The following is a 23,650-nucleotide window of genomic DNA, read 5'->3' as shown; positions in this document are numbered from 1 at the left end:
TTTGAAGGACATCATGTTAAAATTTAAGAAAGGAAAGAGGATTGACACGGAAAAAAAAAAAAGACCGTGAAGCAAGAGACTGATATCCGACAAATGGATTAGATCCGGACAAAATCCTTAATTAAGAGTGGCGCACCAATCCAGACCCACTGCTTCATTTGTGTACGACCATCATGCCCCGCCTTGTGTGTGTGGCGTGAGTGCCTGCCCACACTTTGGATCAATTTAAAAATTCTAAATCATCTGGGCCACACATGATAACTTGACAAACAAGGTCAATATCATCATTTGCACCATTTCTTTAGATGGTCAATACATCTGTAATGCAACACAATCTGATGACACAATGCTGAGACTTGTTGATCATTTTCAAGACAAATAAAATAGCATGTCCCTCTTATACATCAATATTATTTTTATATTTATTTTGTGGCACCCAAGGGCAATTTTTTTGCATCTCTGCCACCGCACTGGAGCTCTTTTTAAACAGGCTGCTTTTAAAATGATGAACTCAACAGTTCCTCTACTTTTTTTTTCTCTTCTCTGCGGCTTTCTGGTGAAGATCAATGCATAATATCTTGTGATTGCACTGCATTATGATGGCTCAGAAAGCTGAGTCGGGGTCCAGCGACACATCATCTTTTTCCATAGACATTGTGAATCTCTGTGGCTCATCAGGGATGGGGCGTTGATTGCTTTTTGATACCCCTCCAACATGGATGAGGTCCTGCATACATCAGTTAATTAGCATGTACTTACAGTGTGTGTGGCAGACCTGACAGACCTCACAGTTGTCATCAGATCCTCAGTCCAAGTGCTCTAACCACACTTACTGAAGGTTTGGTCGAATGCCTCGCAAGAAAAGCTATATGTATAGTGCTGTGCACAGTCGGGTTAATGGTTTGTGATTGTACGTGCATGTAAGTGAGTGTTTGTGCGTGCGTGTGCGTGTGTGTCTGTGTGTGTGAGATGGAGGGACACAAAAGCAAGCAGTATTGTCTAATTTGTATGGTTTGGGGTTACGCACAAACTGTGATAGCTCTCAACTCCTTATGCCCCTACTCTATTGCTTAAGTTACAACATGATGATTGTATATTTATAGTCTAATTCTGATGCCACCATGCATTGGTTCCGCAACAGTTCCACTCAACGTGTTGGTAGTCATTCAGATAACTTCATCATCCACATAGTTAATGTTGGCCGTTTTGCTTATTGCTTTAAATGGATGGCGCTGCGGTGGGCAAGTTGCAGCAGTTAATTAGGCCACACAAATGACTGAGGAGTATCATTCTGTGAACCTCAGTGATAATGTGTGCGTAAAGCATCACATTAGGTCCAGCAATGCCTCACTGGCATTTTGGATCGTGGGTCATTAAAGTAAGTCACGTTAGTTATTTTTGTTGTAGGCCAAGCAAACACATGCACTGAACTGTGGAAGCTACTAGAGAATCGCGATATATTTCACAAAGGTCTCCTGTCACACTCCCATGGTTTGTGGTAAACAAGACAATGTGATATGCTCCTTAGAATAAAGTGGAAGATGTCGCTGGAGAACGGACATCTAACTGCTTTTTCTACAGGTAATCTTGACTTGGATCTTAACTCCAATACTTTTTCTTTTTTTTTTTTTTCTCAGCACAAGCCAGATCTGAGCAGGAATGAACACTCCACTCCATATTTCTGTGGTCATACTTTATTGAATATCATTTCAGATAAGCACTATAATCCTTGGGTGAAGAAGTGATGTATATTGACCTGCTCAATGGTGGCGATACAGTGCATGTCTCAGATGTGGAAATGGTAAATACTGATTTGTGTCACTGCTACAATCATGTAGCAAGGAATATTGAGGGAAGCCCTTTCTTGTTGTCTGTCATCATTGACCCCAAGTAGATAAATTGCACTGTTAATAATTTGTATATTCAGCTGACTATTGCAAATAAAAACATATCAGAGTGTGGTAAAAAAAAGTGCTAAACTGTACAATGAAAAATTTAACTCAAAATTAGGGGTGAAAGTGCAGTATCAATACTTAAATTGCATGCACCAATTAAAAATTATAATGGGTGAGGCCTTGTGATACGAGTTTAATTCATTATTGAGTACACTTTGAAATAATCTTTCCTATTGAAATGAATGAAAATGCCATTTAATTCGTTGGGCCTCCCAAAAGAAGCCAAATAACGTTTTAGTAATGTTTTTTATTACTGAATAATATTGTCATAATAAAAAATAAACCGCTCGGAACTTCAATTGTCTTGCCTAAGCTAAACTTCAGCAAGCCAGTCTTCCAAACTGCTGCTTGTTGTGAGTTGAATCCTCGCGACCTTCAATTGAACCCCAAATTTTGAAGGAGACCCGCCACAATTTGTTTTATTTCTAAATCAAATCAGTCAAATCAAATGTGTGTGTCATCAAGCAGTAAGGTGTTCTCTCAGGTCAATACCACATAGTAACACCTTTTCTCATCTCTCCTGGGTTTCCTCCATCAAGTGAGAGCAGAACTCTTTGCTTCCTCATGGTTCATTTCATCAGGATTTCCTTTATCTTGACTGACCAGGCCCATGACCCTCACAGCACTGATAGTTTTTTTAAAGCATGAAACAGAACTTAACTGGGATAAGTTATCCCAGTTAAGTTTGGGTCATTGACCTGGACATACAAAATGTCGTTTCAAATGTTTGAGTTGAACTTGAAAAGTTAAAAATGTTCAATAATTAACTTGAATGGAGCGTGAGAAAACATGCATATCTTTATAAATGTGTAGGTCAGTAAACAGTAAAGGTATACCCCCACTGAATTTAATTTTTATTTTGAAAAGAATTAATTGTTCTGTATTTGAAGAATAGCAGTTGTTATTGTTCAAAATGTAATGCCGACATCTTTTTATTATCATTGGTCCAAATTGAAGTGTGATGATTTTGAACATGGTTTCTGAAAATGCTTAAGATTTCATATTTTGGATGTAGAAGGATTTTGCTTAACATGTCTTAATAGTTATTTGCGTTTGTAGTTCTTTTACAAATGGTCCATCTTTGTCACTGAAGTTGTCTTTATCATGAATGCCACTGGAAAGAGCCTCATTATGTCTTTGACAATTTAAACACAAGTTACTTGAGTAACTGGAATAGAGTAAATGAATAATGTATTGATGTATAATGTAATACTGTAAATAAATGTACAATGTATTGCATTATATATTTATTGATGGTATTTTTTGTCATTAACTTGGAACTTTCTCTTTTTGTTTGCCTGCAGAGTATACAATATACGTATAAAAATTGTTGGTGCTTTCTCTATTGTATAAAGCAACGGCGGTGCTGCTGAGCTGGTGTCTGCCATCTGACTGTTGTTTGAAGTCAGCACAAGTAGACAATATTTGCTTTGCACCCATTTCCGCCCACTACGTTTGACTGCTGCGTTTGAAAGCGCAACCTGTGTGCACTCTATCAGTGCATGGCCTTGAAGAAATGGTTCAAATTTGTCGTTTGGTTTGTCGGTGCATTGACAATATGGTTGTTGGGAGTGAAGGTTTTTACCGTCATGGCTGTGATGGGCAGGTGGGGGAGAGAGAGAAGGGCCAAGCGTGATGGAGGTTGCAGTGCACCAGATTGGGCCATTAGGAAATGGCAGATACCCTCAATTCAGAACTGCTGGGGTGCGATCTCTTGAAAGCCACAAACTGGGCCAGTTTCAGTCCACACCCTGACTGCCTGCCAGGAAGAGAGGACAAGTGAGACAATAATGAAGAGAGACAAGAGTTTACAAATCACAAGCACCTCTAGAATTTAAACTAATTCCAATCTAAAACCTTTTTATTTTGCTTATGAAATTGAGAAATTAAATCAAAAAAAAAATCTATATACAGGAACCAATTGAATTGCAGAAACTGTTTACTTGAGGAATACATTTTCGTATTGCAAATGTAAAAACTGTAACAACCTGAAGTACCCAGTGAAGAAAGTAAACCCCAGATTATTGTATTAGCCTACATTCCAAGATGTTTCTTGGTTGATTACCTCTTTTACATGTATTATTATTTATCAATTCAGAGAATGGATGAAGGTTTATACATACAATTCATAAGTCCAAAGGCTTTCCTGGTGTATACAGTTCAGCAGTCCAAACAGTATACATTGGTAAATTATATTTGTGAGAATAGTTTTATTATCTCTCTCCACTGATTGGCTGTACTGCATTATTATTTTTTCCCATTTTGCATTTAGATCATAAAGTGCTCTGTCAAATGGCCTCAGCGAGTAAATGTGTATGAAAGTTCTTTTCATTACGAGAAGTGTGTTTTGAGGGAAGGCTAAGAGCGGGCTGCTGAGACCACAACGTTATCAGCACCAGATGCAGGTTGACTTCAGACTTCCATTGCAAGGTAAAGAAAAGAGAGGGAGGAAATTAATGAGAGCTATAAAGCCAGCAGGATAAATAATTAGCCAACTGCTCCTTAGATCTGTCTCTCCATTTGCAGCGGCAAATAAATCCATCTTGCAGTTTATTTGTCAAAATACGAATATATTATTTTTGTGTGATTTAAGCCTTCTTCTGTTGGTAGTTCTGTGTTCTTCCTTCTTTATTTGTCAAATAATTACTATACTGTCTACCCAAATCACAGGTTTCAAAGTCTTGCCATTGTCAGCTGCTGTTATCCGTAAACGTGTTTTGTATTGTATAAGTATTAGATTAAAAATTCAGTCAAACTCATTCTATTTTATTGAATCTAGTTTTAGTCAACTAGAGGTCGATTTTAGGATTTTCTTTTTAGTCATAGAAAACATGCGTCTCTTTGTGGTCTACTGCGATGTGTCTCTTAAGGTTTGTTGTTTTTCCAGCTACCTCATGCCCACATCAGAATCAGAATCAGCTTTATTGGCCAAGTTTGTGCATGCCAAACAAGGAACATGACATCCTTTTGACTAAAATCAAGCACAAGTATTTTTCTCTCGACATCAGTAAATGTGTCCAATATCTCATCTTCTTTCTTTCCCGGATCCTTAGCAAAGCCTGTCCATGACAACTTTTACGCAGTGGTTATTTCATCTATTGAGGTCTCGTAATGTTTCTTCACTGCTACTTTCCTATGCTTTTGTTGGGATCTAAAGTCATTTCCCTTGCATTTGAGGACAGCATGCAAGTTTGCATTGATCTGGAGTGTTTACATGGGGGCTCACTCCCTGAGGATTTTGTATTATTGTCGTCACACTATTTGGAGCACATCCACTTGTATTGTTCTAATACTTCACCGGTAGAATTGAAAAGAGCTGAGAAATCACCAAAAGACTTGCATTATCCTCCGTCTTTGAATGCTATTCATGTGTCTTGCGTTTAGTAATCTCCCCCTCTAATCTCATTCAAAGATATAAATAAACAAGTAATGATGTAAATGGGGAAAACACATGAGTGAACAGCTAGAGGATTATGGTAATTAATGATTATAGATGTTTTCTTTTTTTTTTTTTTACTTTAATATTATGTATCTGGGTAATAAAGGTAGTTTTTGTCCAAATCCACACATGCAATGAAATATGTTGTCAGGTACTCCTCCACAAAGGCAATTCACTGTATCAGAACACATCTCGACAGACACAGTATCTATCTTGATAGACACTCTCCTCTATTGATCTGCCCGATCGTGTATGAATGCCATCCAAATCGATAATGTTGCATTGCTTGATTTACCACCTCCGCATCTCTTCAGTGTGAAATCAATCATGTTTTTTAAAAAAAGAGTTCAATGTCGGCCTCCGTCAGTCTTTTATACACAGCATTAGAAAGTAAAGAAAAAATGACACCAAATACCAGATCCATTAAAAAAAAGTCTTTGAAATAGATTCCTGGGAGGGTAGGGGGGGTGTGGGGGTCCACTCTGGCACAAGTCGTGGCATTGATGCCACAGCCCCTGGGCACAGGGATACTTGGCATGGACGAGTTGGTTGCTGGGCTTGTATCAGTGGGCACGGGCCCATCCTGTGGGAGCTCCTAAGCCATACTGTCTGAAGAAGGACTGATGAGTTTGGCAGCACATATGGGCATACTATGGGGTTTTATTTCAGTCAAAGCAGTGGCGATGTTATCATCTTCGCTTCCCAGCATGCCAGCATCGCAGAGGCCGATGATTGGGCTTCACAGGGCCCAGCCGATTTGTCTACCTCTGTTTCTAGTGTGTATATTACACTGAGGTGACAATTTGTTCCAGCTAATTGGAAGTTTGTGTCGGTCTTCCCAGAACAAAACACCAGCCTATCACAAATTACAATGATATCACAAACATGGATTCAGCTCGCCTCAGCTCTTTTTCCAGTCGAGACAGGAAGTCGACGGCTGCCTCGGTTTGTTGATAAGCATCCACAGGGTAATGAAACTTCCACTTTGATGAGAAGTTGAAAAGAGTGTGTCCATGTTGGTTTGGCAGAACATTAGACATGGCTTCAGGCAGGTGGGGCAGGCGAGGGATGGCGCCGCTTTAATAGCGCTCATCCAGAGGTGAAAGGAGCACTGCTTACAACGAACTAAGGGTGGGCGCAGGGGCTGCCAGTACATGTCTTTTGTCTTTCATTATCTTTATTTCCTTATTATTTTAAATAGCCATCCTCTGCACGTTTTTTTTCTTCTTCACTAGAAGCTTTTTTGATATCCATTTAGATTGGAGCTTCATTAAAAACCTCAGACAATGGGGTGACTTCTAATTAAGTGGCGCCGCATCTGGCCTCTGGCACCATATCCCGTTGTTCCATCTATTTTGCTGCGGAGAATTCATTTGTTTCTTAATTAAGAAAAACACCAATAGCGTGAAAAATCTGCTTATGGTACCTGAATTGTAATTAGTTAAGTAGTGAGGGGAAGGTGAAAAACACCTACCAGTAGCTCCAGAAATGAACTCTGAGCTGATAAAAATGAACAAACTACCCCTGCATATATCGAGGCTAGGGAGAAAAGTGTACCATCATTATGGCTAAGACAATATGCCAAACTATCTTCAAAGAAATCAAATTGCTAGAATGTTTTCATTTGCATGTATTAACCATTAACATAATGAGGAGAAGTGACATTGGAACCGGATTGCGTGTCTGTTCGGATTGATAACTGCCGCTTCTGCAAATTGTCTCCTTTGCAAAATTGCTCGTAGTCCAACCGATTGGTGTTGAACTGTCAATTGGACAGTGAACCTGATGCATTGTTGAATCTGACACATGGCTCTCTGATTGCTATCCCTAAACAAGAAATGGTCTTTATTGTTTGGAAGGATATGCGGAAAGCTTATTTGCGTATGTGTGTGTGTGTGTGTGTCTGTGTGTGAATGGTTGCGGCAGACTGTGTTCGCATGTGGACGGTTGCACATTCGGTTCTCTTCCCCTCCCTCCTTGTACATACAAACAGGCACGCACATCGTGTAGACTTAAGCCAGCGTTCCTCTGGCAAAAATGAACTCACACATCTGAGTGCTAGCGGGCTACCAAAGGCTTATCAGTTCTGCAAAAACTCACCCTGTAGCCCAGTTGGCGAGTTGGCGGGCAACCAGCCATATCCACTGTGTTTTGCAAAACTGTATTCAATATTCCAAATACTGTAATTTTCTGTATCAACGTGCCATTTCCCCACATCAGCATCGTAGGTCAAATTATTCAATTAAGTGTCTGTTTATTACTGATACCAAAGCTGGATGGTGTTCCTACTTATCACCTTTTTTGCAGATTGGTGTTTTTACTGAATACCATCATAAAGATTGTCTTGGCTGTAATTAAAATGGCACAGAGACAAATTTGGCACACGGCTAAGACACAGTGAAATGAAGGTGGTCAGGGGAATTGCAGAAGGCTATATTCTGTCATTCATTGAATAGGTTTAGGCTGTAAAGCAGCAAAATTATTGTCAAAGTTCTACTGTGCCCCTCGGAGGAAGAGGGATGAGAAAGGAAAAACATCCTGCGGTGGCGTTGTGTTCCCGGTGCTTACATCCATCCATCTACAAGCTTGTGTGTTTGATGCGCTACCGGCAAGCTATGTGGACACGTGTTTATATGCCTCATGGCAAATATATACCTTTCACCGTCTTTGACTCCACAAGCCTGTGTGACTTCTCAGTTGAAAATGAAAGAAATCAAAGCCCCAATAAGCTGAGGGTGTTAAGCCACAGATGGGGGAAAAAAAACTGAGCGACTTTGGATTTTGACAGAATCTTCCTGCGCCCGGTGACAAAAATTTGCATTGTTATCGCTGATAACTGGTGATGTTTTACTTCGTTGTACGTTTTTATAAAATATGTAAAATGTAAACCAAGCCTCCAACGATTCCCTTAATGACGCGGATCTAGCTTTTTCTTCCCCGAATCGTCTTAGCGAGCTTTTCAGTGCCGAATGTCTGATATCTGAATATTAAAAAGGAGTTTCAAGCTCATCTGCAAATGTGATTTTCACATATCACACTTCTGCAGTCTTCAAGCTGCTTCATCGCCAAGCTTCTGAGAAAAGATGGCTGAGGAAGGGGGGTCGGGGGAAAAAAGAAAAACAAGATGCACATATGGGTTGCGATTGATGTATTCCATTTCTGACCTAATTTAAATCCCTGCCAACAAGCTCATATGCATACTGTACATTTTCTAAATTACTGAGTATTAAAAACCTTGACTTCTTCGTGCAGATAGTTATAATGTTGTCATAATGCACCAGCAGTAAATATATATTTGCAACCAATAATAATGTAATGGAACAAAAAATAATTTGGACATCATTTTGATGCCCGTTAGGCCCAGGGGACTGGCCAGCCGAAAGACGGTGGCCCATTGACATGCTAGCCTCGCCAAGAAATAATTATGGCTGCCTTTCTTTGTTCCTCCCAAGCTTTCTCTTCTCAGAGCACTAGTAATTTGCTTGTGATATTTTAGTTTTATAAATGACTTATTCTCTGTGGACTTGAGTATTACGCGGGGGTAAATTAAGGCGCGTATCAACTACACGGTTGCCACATTTTACGGCTAGAAACAGCAGAAACACCATACCGAGAAAAGTAATTATAATCATAATTTATTGTGACAAGTCTAGATGTATTGAAGTGCTCCATTTGTCAAATTTGGACACAACCACACCCCACATGGCCAAACGCTAGTGCTAGAAACACTGTGTGGGACATTGGCGGCAGTTGGAATATCTTAAGAGGACGCAGTGTGTCAGGCAGCAGTTTGTTGTCATGATAATCCCCTCATTTATAATGTCGAGATCAGCAGGTTACCGCTCGCCACGTGCATGCCATGTCAAGATTTGGGACAGGCGTAGTGGATTGTCATTTCTCAAGCAATATTTTGACAGTTCCTTCCCTTTACTCATATGCTGCAGCTCAAAGGTCAGCGCTGTGCCACTTCCATTTACTATGAGCATTCAATCCCTGAGGATGAGGACTGGTGCTCTTGCCCCTCTCTGACACACAGACACGCAGACACCCCGTCGCTTACTGCATCTTAGTGTATTTACTTTTGCTAAAAGCCAAATATGTCAAGATTACAGTTAGTAAGTAAAATATTCCATGTAGATGTTTATTGTTGTAGCAAAATTTAACAGCAATTACTACATATTGCATGTTGTCATTTATCGATTTTATATTTTCCGCTTTTGCCATCACTCTAATTAGAGCATCACAAAGACAGTCACCCTTCTCACATGTTATGTGTTACATTACCAACTATCTTAAAGTCAGGTATGATGGCTGCTGTCTCAGTGGTATAGCTGTCATCCACTTCCCAGTGCGATTAGTGCTACTCCTCAGACAACACGGCAGGTTATGTCAACCAAAAAAAGGGTACTTGTCACTTGTACAAAAAAAACAAAATCATTGTTGCTGTCCCATTGTTACCAGCTCTTCCAGCTATCATATGGAAATTGATGGAGTGACGGTGTTTTAGAGAGAGGAGCAGTTTTGAGAGCCCAAGGGGGTTATGGGTGTAAATCTCCCTCATATAGTTATGCTCCAGGCCACGGAGAGCACCATCATTAGCAACAGCAGATGGAGCAGATGGAGCAAGGGGTTTCTGTCACTTCTGATAGGCTGTCTACAGAATTTTCTATGACAAAATGTATTTGGGATGGAAATAAGAACGATGAAATCCACTTGAGATCAGAGAAAATGAATAGCAACACTCAAAACAAAAGGCTTACAAACTCTTCTGTAACTGGTAAAATATGTTAACAAATGGTGTGTAAAGTGGTGCAATGTTATTGCAAAATACAATATTTTGTCTTTATCAAAATCTAAAATATTTTTTTTTTTTTTTTAAATGTAGAAATTTTACATTTATGGGCAATTGTGCTATATACACAGAAAATGGAAGTCAGTATAAAACCAGATTACAGTTACCAATATAATCTCCAATATAATCCAGAATTATTTTTTTTGATTAGATTAATTCATTAGAGTTCAGATAAAATGGCCATGCATTTATACATATAGTATATATACATGTGGTGGGTATTGATTCATCAATTCAGATAGTTTTTTTTGTTTTTTTTATATGTCGCTATCAAATAGTATAGAAACTTAAAAACACTTTGACATTCAATGGAGGAAAACACAATGTTTTGTTTTTTCTTTTTCTTCTGTTTTTTTGTTGTTGTTGATTGTGGTACTTGGTAAAAACTACAGTACTGATACCAATTTTTTATATTGGTACAGTTAAATTAACTAAAATAAATGTATCTTTTAGAAACATTTAGATGTACAGTTTTTATATGCAAGAAGCACTTTAGTTCACTACGAATTTTATTGGTTACATGGGGGCTGCCTGCTATCCAGGAAGTGTGTGTGTGTGTGTGTGTGTGTGTGTGTGTGTGTGTGTGTGTGTGTGTGTGTGTGTGTGTGTGTGTGTGTGTGTATGTGTGTGTGTGTGTGTGTGAGTGTGTGCGTGCGTGCGCGTGTGAATGTGCATGTGTGTGAAGCGCTGGCACAGTCGTAATCTTCCAGCAAGAAGTTTCACAAGGCCAGATCAAGAATTAGGAGAGGCTGCGGGTGGGAATCAGGGGGGGCGGTGGGGGTTGGAGAGAGAAAAGCCCAGCTCACTCTCTGTTTTAAAGGACAGTGCTTGCTTTGAATGTCATTTGACAATTTCCTTTTAATTAGAACCAATTTACAGGAAGATGCCCAGCAGCTAATCTTAACAGGATAATTAACTTCTATTTTCTTTACTTTTAATTAAAAAGTGGAAAAGATTGAGCTGATCCATAAAGAATTGTTCTTTTGAAATGTTCATCAGGCTTCACACTTCTTTTGGCATTGGTAATATTTAGATCATATCTGCAGCTCACAGTCTCTTCTGAGTTATTGCCATGATTTGCTCTCCTTATCCGAGGTATTAAGAAGTAGAACTATCAATAGTAGAAATGGGAACCAGAGGCAAATAAGAATTAAATTAATGAAGAATTTATTGCTTAAGACAACCCCCACCCTACATAATGGAATGGAATTGGAATCACAGATTTGTTCATTTCTTTGAAATTCCTTGATGGAAAATATCATTTTATCTACATTATTTGATACACTCTTTTGTGTATTCCCATTAAAATAGGTTCTACTTTTGAAATCCATTACAGAACACAATGTCATTGATGCCCTCCTCAAAACAAAAAAGCATCTACATATAGGTATGTAATTTTCTTGCCATCGTTAGGATAAAAAAAAACAAAAAATCCCCGGACAATCGCAGCTGGTGAACAAATAGAATTTTTTTTTGCCATTGTTAGCGTCACCCAACGGACTACACTTAGTGGAGATAAAGTGAGGCAGTATGAAGCGAGCGTGCTTTCAACAGTGCCTCCACTCGTCTGCAGATGAGCTGATGGCTGAAGATGGATGCCCCCACTTAACCATGATAGCTCCCCGGAGGAGCCGCACTCAATGGCTTCATTAAAAGTCAACGTTTGCGTGAAAAGCTTGCTTAAAAAGCCGTAATTAAAGCCAAATATATTTTACCTGCTTTGTTTCAGCTGTCATGTTAGGTGTACAGCACATGCTTAACTTTTATTTCCATACAAAAAGCAGACCGAAAGCAATAAATCATCTCGCCGGCACTATGGCACCTCTGCAAAGGGAAATAGATTCCTTTAAAGGAAGAACTAACAAATTCCATATTATTAAATTACAATTCTTGTGACTTTTAAGTGCGCAAGCCATGTACCAAGTCTGCTTACATTTGTATGTGTAAATTGCAGAAAGACAAGTAGGGGGGCGGGGTGAAGCAGGACCCAGCTAACCCCACAGAGAAACTGGCTGGCATCTGCTAAAGCCTTCGGGCATGCTCAGAGGTGCCTCCAGCATTTTAATGGTGTAGTCAAATGCCAGCATGTTTTTAAGCCAGTCCAATTCCAATTCACTGGATAAAGAAGCAAGCTCGTGTTATTCTCCTTCAATAGACCATACTGGGCGCAGCAACAGTCAACCCAGCAACTCGGAAAACACGACACGATCCAACGTTGGGTCTGATACTAAAAAGAATTTTGAGATACTATTTGAGACAGATCATAGATTTCTTTGAAATAGTATCCTTCGACATCTGGGTAACACCTTCACATGCTCTCCTCATTTAAGAGAGGCCTCACTATCAAACGGACGGCGTTTCACTCTATGATGTACAAATATAAACATCGTCTCAGGCCAGCTCGATGCCTGATGTCATCTGACTCACTTTACGAAGATACTATCCATATCTCCAGATAACTGTAACCCAACTGGTGTCTTTTACGAGAATGTGAATGCATTTAAGTGTGCCCAGAAGATATTCGCAGCAGGCTTTTTTGTCGCAATTTTCCAACAGAAATCCTTACTGCAGTGTTCCAAACAGTTTGTTGACTGTTGATTGTTGCCCAAATTTAGGAAGGCTGCCATTTCCACCCTTGGGAATTAGATTGCTTAGCAACTGGATAATCAAGTTAAACAATACCATGGCTTCTTCACAGTCTCAGGCTGTGACTTTGAGAACACGTGATCCCAGCACACTCTCATTTACTATATTCAAACAATCAAGTGGCAATTTACATAGCATTGGCTTCACATTTATTTTGATCAGAGAAATACTTCAAGAAATACTTCAAGAAAGGCCTGCTTTTTTGTAATATGTAGGACTTATAGGGAGGGAATGGTTAATTCCTCTGGGGGTTCTTGTAAGATATTAACCTATTAAGAGCAGCATAAACGCTATCTATTTCATTACGGTGATCAAGGATTAAATTAGAGGCCTGAGCCCTGTAACATATACACTAAGTCTTCTACAAGGCCGAGAGAGCCCTCTACTTCCCAAAGGTCATTAGAGCTGAGCACAGAATATGGCCCCAAGTCTCTTCTTGCATTTCTCCTCCTTCACTTTCTCTCCCCCCCTTACACATGTGTGTCAAACTATGGCCCGCGGGCCAAATATGGCCCTCAGTGTAATTATATTCGGCCCACGAAGACAAATTGTGCATCGACTTTGTGACAATACTAAAATTCCAAATTGTATTATTTTCACTTAAAAAAAAAATAGAGCTGTTGCTAGCAAATTCTATTACCGGTTTAAATTTGAACAGTTTTTACTAGTCTCCAATTTCAAAACTGGATATTTATCAGTTTGTTGTGTAGCCTATACTGTATATCATATGACAAGTTCATACATTTATTTGGGTTCACGGTCATAATGGCCCTCCGAAGGAAATTATGACTTTGATGGGGCCCGGGGGAAAAATTTGTTTGACACCCGTGCCTTAACACATCACAAATGCAGTAGGAGATAATATAGCTTCATTTTATGATACTGTACTGAAGTATAGTTCTAGACCACTAAACACTCCAATCGCTCACATTGAATAAACTTAGTTAAATCAATACCCATTTTATTGTCAAGCAAAAGTGAACATTTTCATCTTTGTAAAAGCAGAACATTTTACAAATGTGTGTTTTATTTTTTATTTTTTATTGGATATCATTATATCGTGGATGTGGTTATGTTGTGACGGATTGGTATTTATTTTTAAGCACACATCCAAAATGATATGCATGTTTCTAATCCATGTTTAGTCCTAGTCTCTGCCGTTGTGGTTTCAACCTTTTTTTTTTCCAGTCGACCCTTTATGTGTAAATTTGTGGTCACACAAATGATTTCCATGCTTATAGAGATCGATAGCTTTGTACTGTCAGATTCAATTACCTAACCTCTAATTGGGGAACTATAGAGGGGGCCGGAACACACATCACACTGTGAAGCCTGCTCATAATATGAGGTATAGCTATCACAGCTTGGCCAAAGGAGAATAAAAATGCATGCCATCAAATTAGCAGTTACTCATGCCACAAATGATTTTGTTCAGCAACTTTCTTCTTTTCTCATAGTGTAGTTCTACATATTGTCCATTTTTAAATCTTGTTTTAAGACCCATTTTTATTCTTTGGCTTTTGAGTGACTGACTGTTCTTGTACTGCATAAAGACTTGTTTTAATTTACTGTTTCCACTGTCTTTCTGATTAGTCCATCGCTATATGTGAAGCATTTTTATACAGCTGCAGCTGTTGTAAAATGCGCTATATAAATAAAGTTGTATTGTATTTCATTGTTATCAACGGCCTTGATTGTTCATTGTGTTGTGTTGTCTTGTGTTGTTTCCATATGTGGTACGTGTGTTTTTTACCCGATTTCCTGCTGTATAATTGTTCCTGTTAAATACGATACGAAGCATTCCACAGCTTTCTTCTACGAGTATCCCTTTTCTTTGTGACTCATTAATCCTCTGTCCATCATGTGGTCTGCAAGTATCACCCCATTTTTTAAATTCAGTGAGACCATTAGCATAGCCCGTGCTGGAGCGCCACTCTGCATGGGCGATCTCTATCAGACAGAGGCCATGCCACGAACAAAAGAGCCACTGTGATCAGCCTGCATTCAGCGACCAATGTCTCTATTAACATTGGCTGCTCCTGCCCACTGCTCCCACCACATGATTATTAGAAAAGGGCGATGGCAGAAGAAAGGCTGACGATATAGTTCAGAAAGCATAAAAGAAACTGATCAAAAATGTATATATATATATATATATATATATATATATATATATATATATATATATATATATATATATATATATATATATATATATATATATATATATATATATATATATATATATATATATATATATATATATATATATAAAAATTGCAAATACTAGATTTGTATTTGTAACAACTTACAAAGTTGGGCCTGTACAATTAGGCCTGTTATAATGGCAGCCATCACAAACTGATTGTGTTGTTTCTTAGATAAAATGAAATACTCCTTTGGTGTCACTGGCCAACTGAACTCTTGAGGAGTCATAAGTGGGTGAAGCCGAAGCTTACAAAGCCTATCAAAATGCACCAAACAAGCACGGATCACACACTGAATGTGACAGGATTCTAAACAGTACACAACTAAATATAGCAGGGACACCACTATCAGAAAATGAGTTAGGAGTGTGGTGCTAGTCGTTTAGAAAGTCATTATTCTTATCATTGCTGTCTCTGAAATAATTTCAGGTCCCTCCATGCAATGAATACTGTATAATAAACTAAACGTTAGAATATGAACAAACTTAACTAATCTTCGTAGTTGGCAAGAAGTTGCCATCTGGCCTCTGTAATGGTTCTGACTGTATGGTGTATTTCATTTTTTCATATTCAGATAAACCTGCAGTTTCTCGATCGGTTGGAAAATGCTCCATTTAGTTTTTATCTTTTCGAGAGGGGAAGTGAGATGCCCTTATTCAGAGTCTATTAAACTGCAATTCTATCTCATCTTATCTACCTAATCTTTGTGTCTTATTGACCATGAAGTTTATCTTTAATCTCTTTTCACCCTTATTATCACACAACACTGTGGGTCCATTTTCTCTGGTATGCACTAGTGCTGCCGTATTTGTCCGCACCCGAGGAAGAATAGTTTTGCTGCACACACAGCTCTTATTCAGCTGTGTAATAGAATGTGTTTATCGAAATGTATTTTCCTGCTTTCTTGCACCTTCTGTCTCCGATTGCCTTGGCGCTAGCTTTTAATGCCAGTCATACAATCTCCCCTTGATGCCGCCTTGTTTATCTCTCCGTATCATCTTAAGTGATACTAGAGTCACGTCACGCTTCACTTCACTTTTCAGCAAATCAGCAGAAGGCATCCGATACGATCATAAAACTGCATCCCGATTTAAGCGTGGCATGACGACTTTTGCAATGTCTATTTGAGATGTGCGCTAATTCTTTTCATGTCCAGCCCTCCTGCCGATGTAGACCTCTACAAAGGAGTCATTTATAGGACTAATGAAAAGAGCAATCAGTTTATGGACATCAGGGGGGGGTCTCTTCTGTGGCTCTGATTGAGAGAAACATGAGAGGGACAAGTGCCGCTGAACTGAACTGAAATCACTGCTTTATTATAGTAGAGGGATTCACTTCCACCACAATAGAAGAAACATATCGAGAGGTGTCGAGAGGATATCAGCGCTCTGTGTTTGAGCTTCAGAATGATGCATAAGGGGCTGCAACTCAGCTCATGTGACGAGGAGAAACTGATACAGCACCCAAATGTTGCAGGCAGCGAGCAATGAAAACACTTCAAGCGATGATTACCCTAAGCTCAAGAGGGATTTTTCTGAAAAAAAATATAAAATAAAAAAATAATAATGCCGTTTTCTTGCTTGCACTGTATTCTTTCCAACTTCTCATTCGCTGAGTATTTGGTATACAAACTCTGGAGATGTGTTGTGGTGTGAAGGAAAAGTGGGTGAGATTATCTTAATGACATTCAAAGGCTGGGTGAGATGTTTTTCACAGCTAATACAATTCAAGTTGCAAAAGAGTAATTCCATCAACGGCCTTGATTGAAGCAAAATGGTAATATGCAAATTCCAAAATAGATGTACAGCTACAAGCAAAACTCTGAAATCATTTAGATTTAAAGAAATAATACTGCACGGGAAGAGGAGGTATGGGGGGTTATTAATCACAGAGAAAAGTGTCTGCTTTAAGATTGCACTGGTGTATTACCTGGAGGCATGGAATGTAAATGGAAAACCTACATTGTACCCTGTGATAAGGCTAACAAATTAATAAAAGTATTTTTATTCCCGCTCCTGTGCTGATGCCCGTATAAATACTCTGAAAAGGAACTTTTTTTTTTCCTTTTTCTATGTGACGTTTTGTTTTTCAAGGCTGTAATTAACATCATCGCTGACCTTGGCTGCATTACAGCTTCCCAACAGAAATAATAAGTGACTGACTGCTTTTTCCTATTGACAGTACAATAAGACTGCACAAAAATAGAATGTGCATTTGTATTAGCTAAGAAAATGAAACAAAGTGACACCTTTTTTTTTTTTTTACTTCTCGAAAGCCTGAAGGATCTGATGAAACTGCTTAACATCGGCTTGTGTGTGTCTGTGTGTGTGTGTGTGTGTGCGTGTACGGTGGTGCGTGTGTGTGTGTGTGTGTGTGTGTGTGCGCGCACGTGTGTGTATGCACCCTCAGGTCCTCTGGAGGATGGCCTGGAGGAAGAGGATGAGGAGTGTGTCTCTGAGGAAAACGAGCTCCTGGCCAAAGATGAGTTCTCAGTGGAAGAAAACTTCCCTGCCGAGTTTGATACTGAGAACATGAGCTGTGAGGACATGGAGTACTTCTGCAACAAAGGTTAGTATCGTTTACTTATTTGAAACCGATCCCCCATGATTCTCCACAAGGCGTGTGCGACTCTCTTTTTGATGTCTAATGCCTGACAATATGTTGGGGAAACCCTTGTGCCAAGACATCAAAAATAAGTGTGACGCATGCCAAAGGCTTTTAATAAAAGTCCTGTTCAAATCAAGCCTGGCTTGAATATTTTTTTCTTGTACTTTTCCAGCCTCATTATCTACAGTGGAAACTATTCTTTTTGATATTTTGTTCCCACAATCCCCACCTAAGAGCAGTGGTTTGATCTGAGAGATTGGCAGACTGATAGTGCTGTGAAGGTGTGTTACGGTGCACCAATGCACTGGAGAGCGTGGCGGTTCCTTTTGAGGTCGTGCTGACTCCACTAAGCAGCACCTGCTACTGCTTGGAGGTCCAAGACTAGAAAGAGCAGAGCTTCGCCGGGCAGGTGCTAGTCTTCTTTGAACTCCAATTCAATTAGATTTCGTCTTTGTGTTGTTTGTTTCATTCTGGTCATACCGTGCCATCACATGAACTAATTTGTGGTCTTCTCCAGGTTACAGTGAGAAGATGACAGAGTTGTCCAACCTCATAACAACCCCCCTCCAACCCCTCCACCCACCTGCTCATACCCCCAGGTCGCATGTCTCTGCTAGCCCAGGTGTCCCCCCTCACGAATGCCATATATTTGAGTTTTTAATGAAGCCACCGTTCTTTGAATGAGTGGCCTTGTTTCTCCTTTCAAATGAAAATTGTTTAGAAATATTTCTTTTCACACTTCTAAACTGATGTGCCTCGTGGGATTACATTACAGACGGAAAATGAAACTTTCATGTTTCAGGTAGGCTATGCCCCAGTAATTGTATCAATGTCTTCCTTTTGTTCTCTGGGAAAAGTTGAACAGCGCATTTGTTTAGAAATTGCAATTACCAGCAACACCGCGTCTGCTTTTAGCCTTTGTCTCTGACACGATGTGTCCTTAAACTTCAAAGTGGTGTGTATATAGGCTTGTAATTGCCCACTAGCTATGATATAGATGCCGCCTAACACATTGGAGGCTGCTGCTGCCACAGCAAAAGAGAGGAAAAAAAATATTCGGAATATCTTCAAAGTAGTTTGTCAAAGCCTGTGATTTTTCCTTTGTTTTGGGTAAAACTGTGTGACTAAACTTGGCCCCAAATCTCATTTTCATGTCCTGCGTTTATGAATAAAGTTAACACTAAAAAAGTCAAATGTGACATGGCGGTTTTCCTGCTGGAAAATATTAATCTGTTCCTTGTTATATACAAGCGCTACACGTCAGATTTTTGTATTACTTCTATGTCTGCACTTCCAGTGGCTAAGTCTCTTTTGGCTGCTAACACCCAAGTCATACTTTATCCACATTTCTTTTTTTTTTTTTTATCGTGGCAAGTTGTACGCCATCATCAGGTGTAGCCTCCATGATCCCTTTCCCAATTAGATCTATTTAAAACTAATGTCAGCGGGGCTTAAATGTACCCCACTTGTGTGAAACTGCCGTGAATTAAGAAAGACGCATTTCAGGCAGCATTAAATGGTTTAAGTGTGTTATTACTCGACTATAGGAGGAAAAGGGACCCCTTGATTAACTAAACCCTCTCAAATGTGATGGCGTGCTGTAATTAGCCCTGTGCGGACTTGAACGTGGATTTTAAAGCAGCCACTCATCCCATGGCCTTTATCTTGTGCCGCTTTCTGGAGAATAAGGTCTCCCGTGTAAGGTTCCTCCACTGAGCAGCGACTCTCTGGTCTTAGCTTAGCCTTGTATCTGTGTAGTCATTCTATGAAATGGGCTTGTCAGGGGGACCTAAAACCTCCATTAAAAGTTTCAGTCTATAATAGGTATTAAAAAGCTGTTGGAACACAAAGAAGAGTACCAATTTTCATTAACATATGAAGCACTTATTAACTTTGATCAGAGTGCGGTGAAGTAGTAAAGCTGCTTAAAGGCGCAAAGGTCAGGAAGTTGAATGCCACCAAAGCCTCAGCCATTTTGCCTTACCCTTGCAGAAAAGAGACTAGAGACTCCCCAGATAAGTGTCAGGAGCACCTTCATGTTCCATGTCTTGGTCTGAGGCTTGGAGGACTCCACATGAGGCAATGATTGGCTTCGGAACCTGTTCAGCTAATGGCGGCATGCCCTGACTGGTTTGGGTGAAGCACACATAGAGCCTAAAGCCACAAATTCAGACTACGTAGAATTTCTACCTGCCAAGGTTTCTGTGTGGTGGAAAATAAAAGAAGATTAAGAAATAGCCCTACCTTTTCCTAGCTTCAGAGCCACAAACTTAAAACAGTTTCTGCCGATAATAAATACATGATGCTCCATAATGGAAAGATATATGTACACTAAGTGGCGTCTTTCATACTGAAATCATAAAATTTAAATTAGCAGTTCTTACCCCCTTTGGATGTCCTCAATGTGTTCCGTTACGTGCCTTTCAATTGCTGCCTTATAACAAATAACGAGCTTGAAGGCTTCGTGACAATTTTTAAAACACATAATTGACCCTTTATTCGTACCCATTTTTCAACCATGTGCGTAACTGTTCATTTTCTCAATCAACCAATACAGACAAATACACAATGTACAAAATTACAAAGCTTGACCAAATTGACCTGCAAAACGGCAGAAAAAAGATGACACTTTTCTCCACAGAAGCAATCTGAATCTCAAGCAGTGGACCGGAAGGTTTTCTTGGCTCTTTTGCCACAGCTGCTAGTGCCCAGAATGGCGATTGTGGAATTTTAATGCACAGTTGATGCAGGAGAATATGGGGAAATGCTAATTTGTGGTGCGATAAGATGAATCAAGTCATCCCTTTAGCCCCATTTGACTCAGTGGAGGAAATTAATCATTAATGTTTGTTAAGTATGACAATCTAACTGGGCCAGATCTACATGCCCAGAGACGGAAGCAGAGCGAGATAAAGACCCGGGCTGCAGACAAGGAGGAAAACTGCCAGATTCTGTAATGATGGGAATTTATTGGCATTTAAAGAGACAGTGGCAGAGCATTTCACTAATAGCTTCCCTCCATTGGAGTGGCCTCGCTGCAACAAATTGAAAACAATTTCAACCTATTTTCCGGACTGCAGAGAAGTCCTACAGCTCTGCTTGACTTTGGAGAAAAAGGTTGCTTATGAGAAAATGTAATGTATTCTTGCATATCCATCAGCAACTAAATATCCATCATCAACTAACTACCAATACGGCTTGGAGGTGGCATCACGTTCTGAAACGTACTGCACACGACTGAGTTCTTGAAAGGGCCTCAAAAGGGGGGGCCTCAGGGTCAAAGGATCCAAAGTTGAATTTAGTAATAAAGGACAATCGTTTATGAAGACTTTAAAATGCTTACAGTATCTTCAATATTGCTGAGATCGTGCCCTGTCTCCATCCTCAGTGGTCAGGATTAGAAGGCTCTGAGCTCCTTCAGCTCACACACACGGATTGACATTTTCAAGGGCTTTCTTAGCAGAGACAATGCTAAAAGGCACAGAAAAAGCCAATATGACTTTGTTGCTACCTTGCTCGAGGAATTGTTTGTGTAAATTGCCTATAAGCTTATTGACCTGAATGCGCGTCACACCGTGTGTGACTGTGATTTGGCTCGAGTGCTGTCCTTTGATAAAGCGGCGATAGGACTAACGTGAACAGCTCACGGGGTCCTCATACATGCCCGCCAACCTTGCAAGCAGCGGGCCACCTCACTCACCATTCCGGTTAGCCCTCTCTCACTCAACCTTTGGTATATCTGCTTGAGTCTGCAGGGAATGGAACCGAAGCCAGATGTAAATTATGATGAAGGCGATAATAGTAGAAAATGATCATTGACAATCTGTCTTCTTTGATAAGGCTTCAGCGGGTCTCAGTTCAAGTAATGAAACTGGACATTGTCTTTATTACTTATTGTAGACCTCTGTGAGTAAAACTGAGCCCCTCAATAAATCTATTCCGATACATGAGTGGTTACAATACCATAAAATGACATTTCTCCTTGTTCTCGGCGACTGTGCAAAAGACTGCTGCCATAGCACATCCTCCTCCTGCTGTGCTTTTTCTTCATGACATTTGTGCAGGAAACTTCATCAAAGCCCTGTGACATTGTTCCCTGTGAGGCTGCCTGGACGATTGTGTTTAAAATGCATTGCAAACGGTGTTAGATAGAAGGCAGAAAATCCTTAATCACTCCTTAATTAAGGAATCATCTTGTAGCTTCATTTCCCGGGCTGTAATTAAACACTTCCAATACATTTAGTTACAGGGCTTAACATGTTCGCCTGAGATCAAGGTAGTGCCTTTAATGTTATCTCGTCAGCTTTTTTTTTTCTATCCATCGGAAGGAACTGTTGCTGTGTGTCGTTTGTTACCCCATTTTAATACAAGTACGGTATGCAAAGGAGGTTCTCCAGTCCCAACAATAAATGGGGGGAAATTTGGCTTAGTGGGCTCTCAGGGAGGGTAAAGGAGTGAGCGGAAAGACATGCTTGACCAAGTAGACACTCACATAAACAAAACCGGGTCGTAATGACCTCAGGTGCTCTAAGTAGGACATGTCTGAAGACTTCAGTGCAATATTACTTGTCTCTCTAACATCCATTCAAGTAGGAGGATGACAACTGATCCTCTTGGCAGTGTTTGCCTCCTTGTTTGAACTGAGCAGTGTCAAAAAAATCTAAACAAACGTGTGTCTGTATGTGTGTGCCTTCATGTGTGTGTGTGTGTGCCTTCATGTGTGTGTGTGTGCTTGATTTTAAGATGAACTTTACCAAGGATGGACGTTGTTGTCTTACGTCAGCTGTTGTTTGAAAATTGTTAACAAACACCTGCTCATACCAAATTGGAGCTATAAAATCCACATGCGTTGATGTTTTCTTTTTCCTAAAGATGTATTTTATTTCCGACTGCGATCGCCGCACACCCAATATCAAAATGATTGTTTATATCTTGCGCCACGGTGCTGAACTGTAGGGCCATACTAACTCATTGTATGAAGTGCTGTATTTCCTTCAAACATTACTACATCAATTGATGTCCTTTAAGGAGACTCGCAGCAGCTGCGAGTTTGGTTAAGAAGTGCCAAAATATTTGCATGACAATGATGGGCGCCAACAATTAACAGAACACACAGCACACAATGATATCTCTGTAAATATGAGAGAATTAAAAGATAAGTCCATGTTCCCTACACACTGCAACACATTTACTTCACGTTCCGAGTGACGTCATCTTTCTTCTGCGCATGTGGGTCACTATGGGGACGCATATGTTCACGCAGCCAGACTAAAATCAAAATCAAGAGCATATGAATAAACAAGACTCAAATGATCATTTGTATATTCTTTATGATGATTCAGAACTCTGCCTCCCCTGATGACACGTCCCTTGTAACTAAGCATGCAAATTTTCCTTCAGTAAATGCATCCAAGATGTCTCACCAAACAATCCCCTCACTGTCACTGCTGTGCATTTGGAGGTGGTGTCTATTTAACAAGGGCTTTAAGCCCTTGCTTCCTGGAGCGAGATACCCAAATATCCCTAAGCACGGTCTGTCTGAATCCAAAGACGGCAAATCAGCCCTACATCCTATAACACACATTCTCACTCGCTGCACAATAGATCAAACGGTAATAAATAGCCACCTCTCCCCCCGCACATGGCTTTCCTTCCTGTTTAATGGCACTTCCTCCTTTTCCTGCAAGAACTCATGGGAAATCCTTTTACATAAAAGTGTGCAGCTGGACCTGGTGAACATTCAGTTAAAGCAAATGTACATACACTGCCTTCTTCTCAAAAACACACAGTCACATCTTATCAGGTTATTACTGTACAGTTTGTGACAAACACAAAATATATGGGGGTGTTTCTAATTAACATTTTTTTAGTGCAGTGCATCATACCGTATTTGTACTGCTCATTTTATGTTTTGATTTTTGTTGGATTTGTTTTCCCTTCTTTC

General features: G+C 39.8%; 1 protein-coding gene across 3 annotated transcripts in view; it reads left to right on the top strand.

Annotated features, from left to right (window-relative positions):
• The window catches only part of zfpm2a (zinc finger protein, FOG family member 2a), a 98,564-nt gene that overhangs the window by 11,888 nt on the left and 63,026 nt on the right, over window positions 1–23,650 (top strand). For all 3 annotated transcript variants that reach the window (XM_085918987.1, XM_085918988.1, XM_085918986.1), the window contains exon 2: window positions 17,509–17,667. In XM_085918987.1, coding sequence (XP_085775113.1) covers window positions 17,509–17,667 — 159 coding nt within the window. The remainder of the gene's footprint in view (window positions 1–17,508; window positions 17,668–23,650) is intronic.

This window comes from Syngnathus leptorhynchus, chromosome 8, assembly GCF_054491065.1.
Source record: "Syngnathus leptorhynchus isolate UIUO chromosome 8, UIUO_Slep, whole genome shotgun sequence".
NCBI lineage: Eukaryota > Metazoa > Chordata > Actinopteri > Syngnathiformes > Syngnathidae > Syngnathus > Syngnathus leptorhynchus.
The sequence above is the reverse complement of the archived record's forward strand: the minus strand, read 5'-3'. Positions and strand labels throughout refer to the sequence as shown.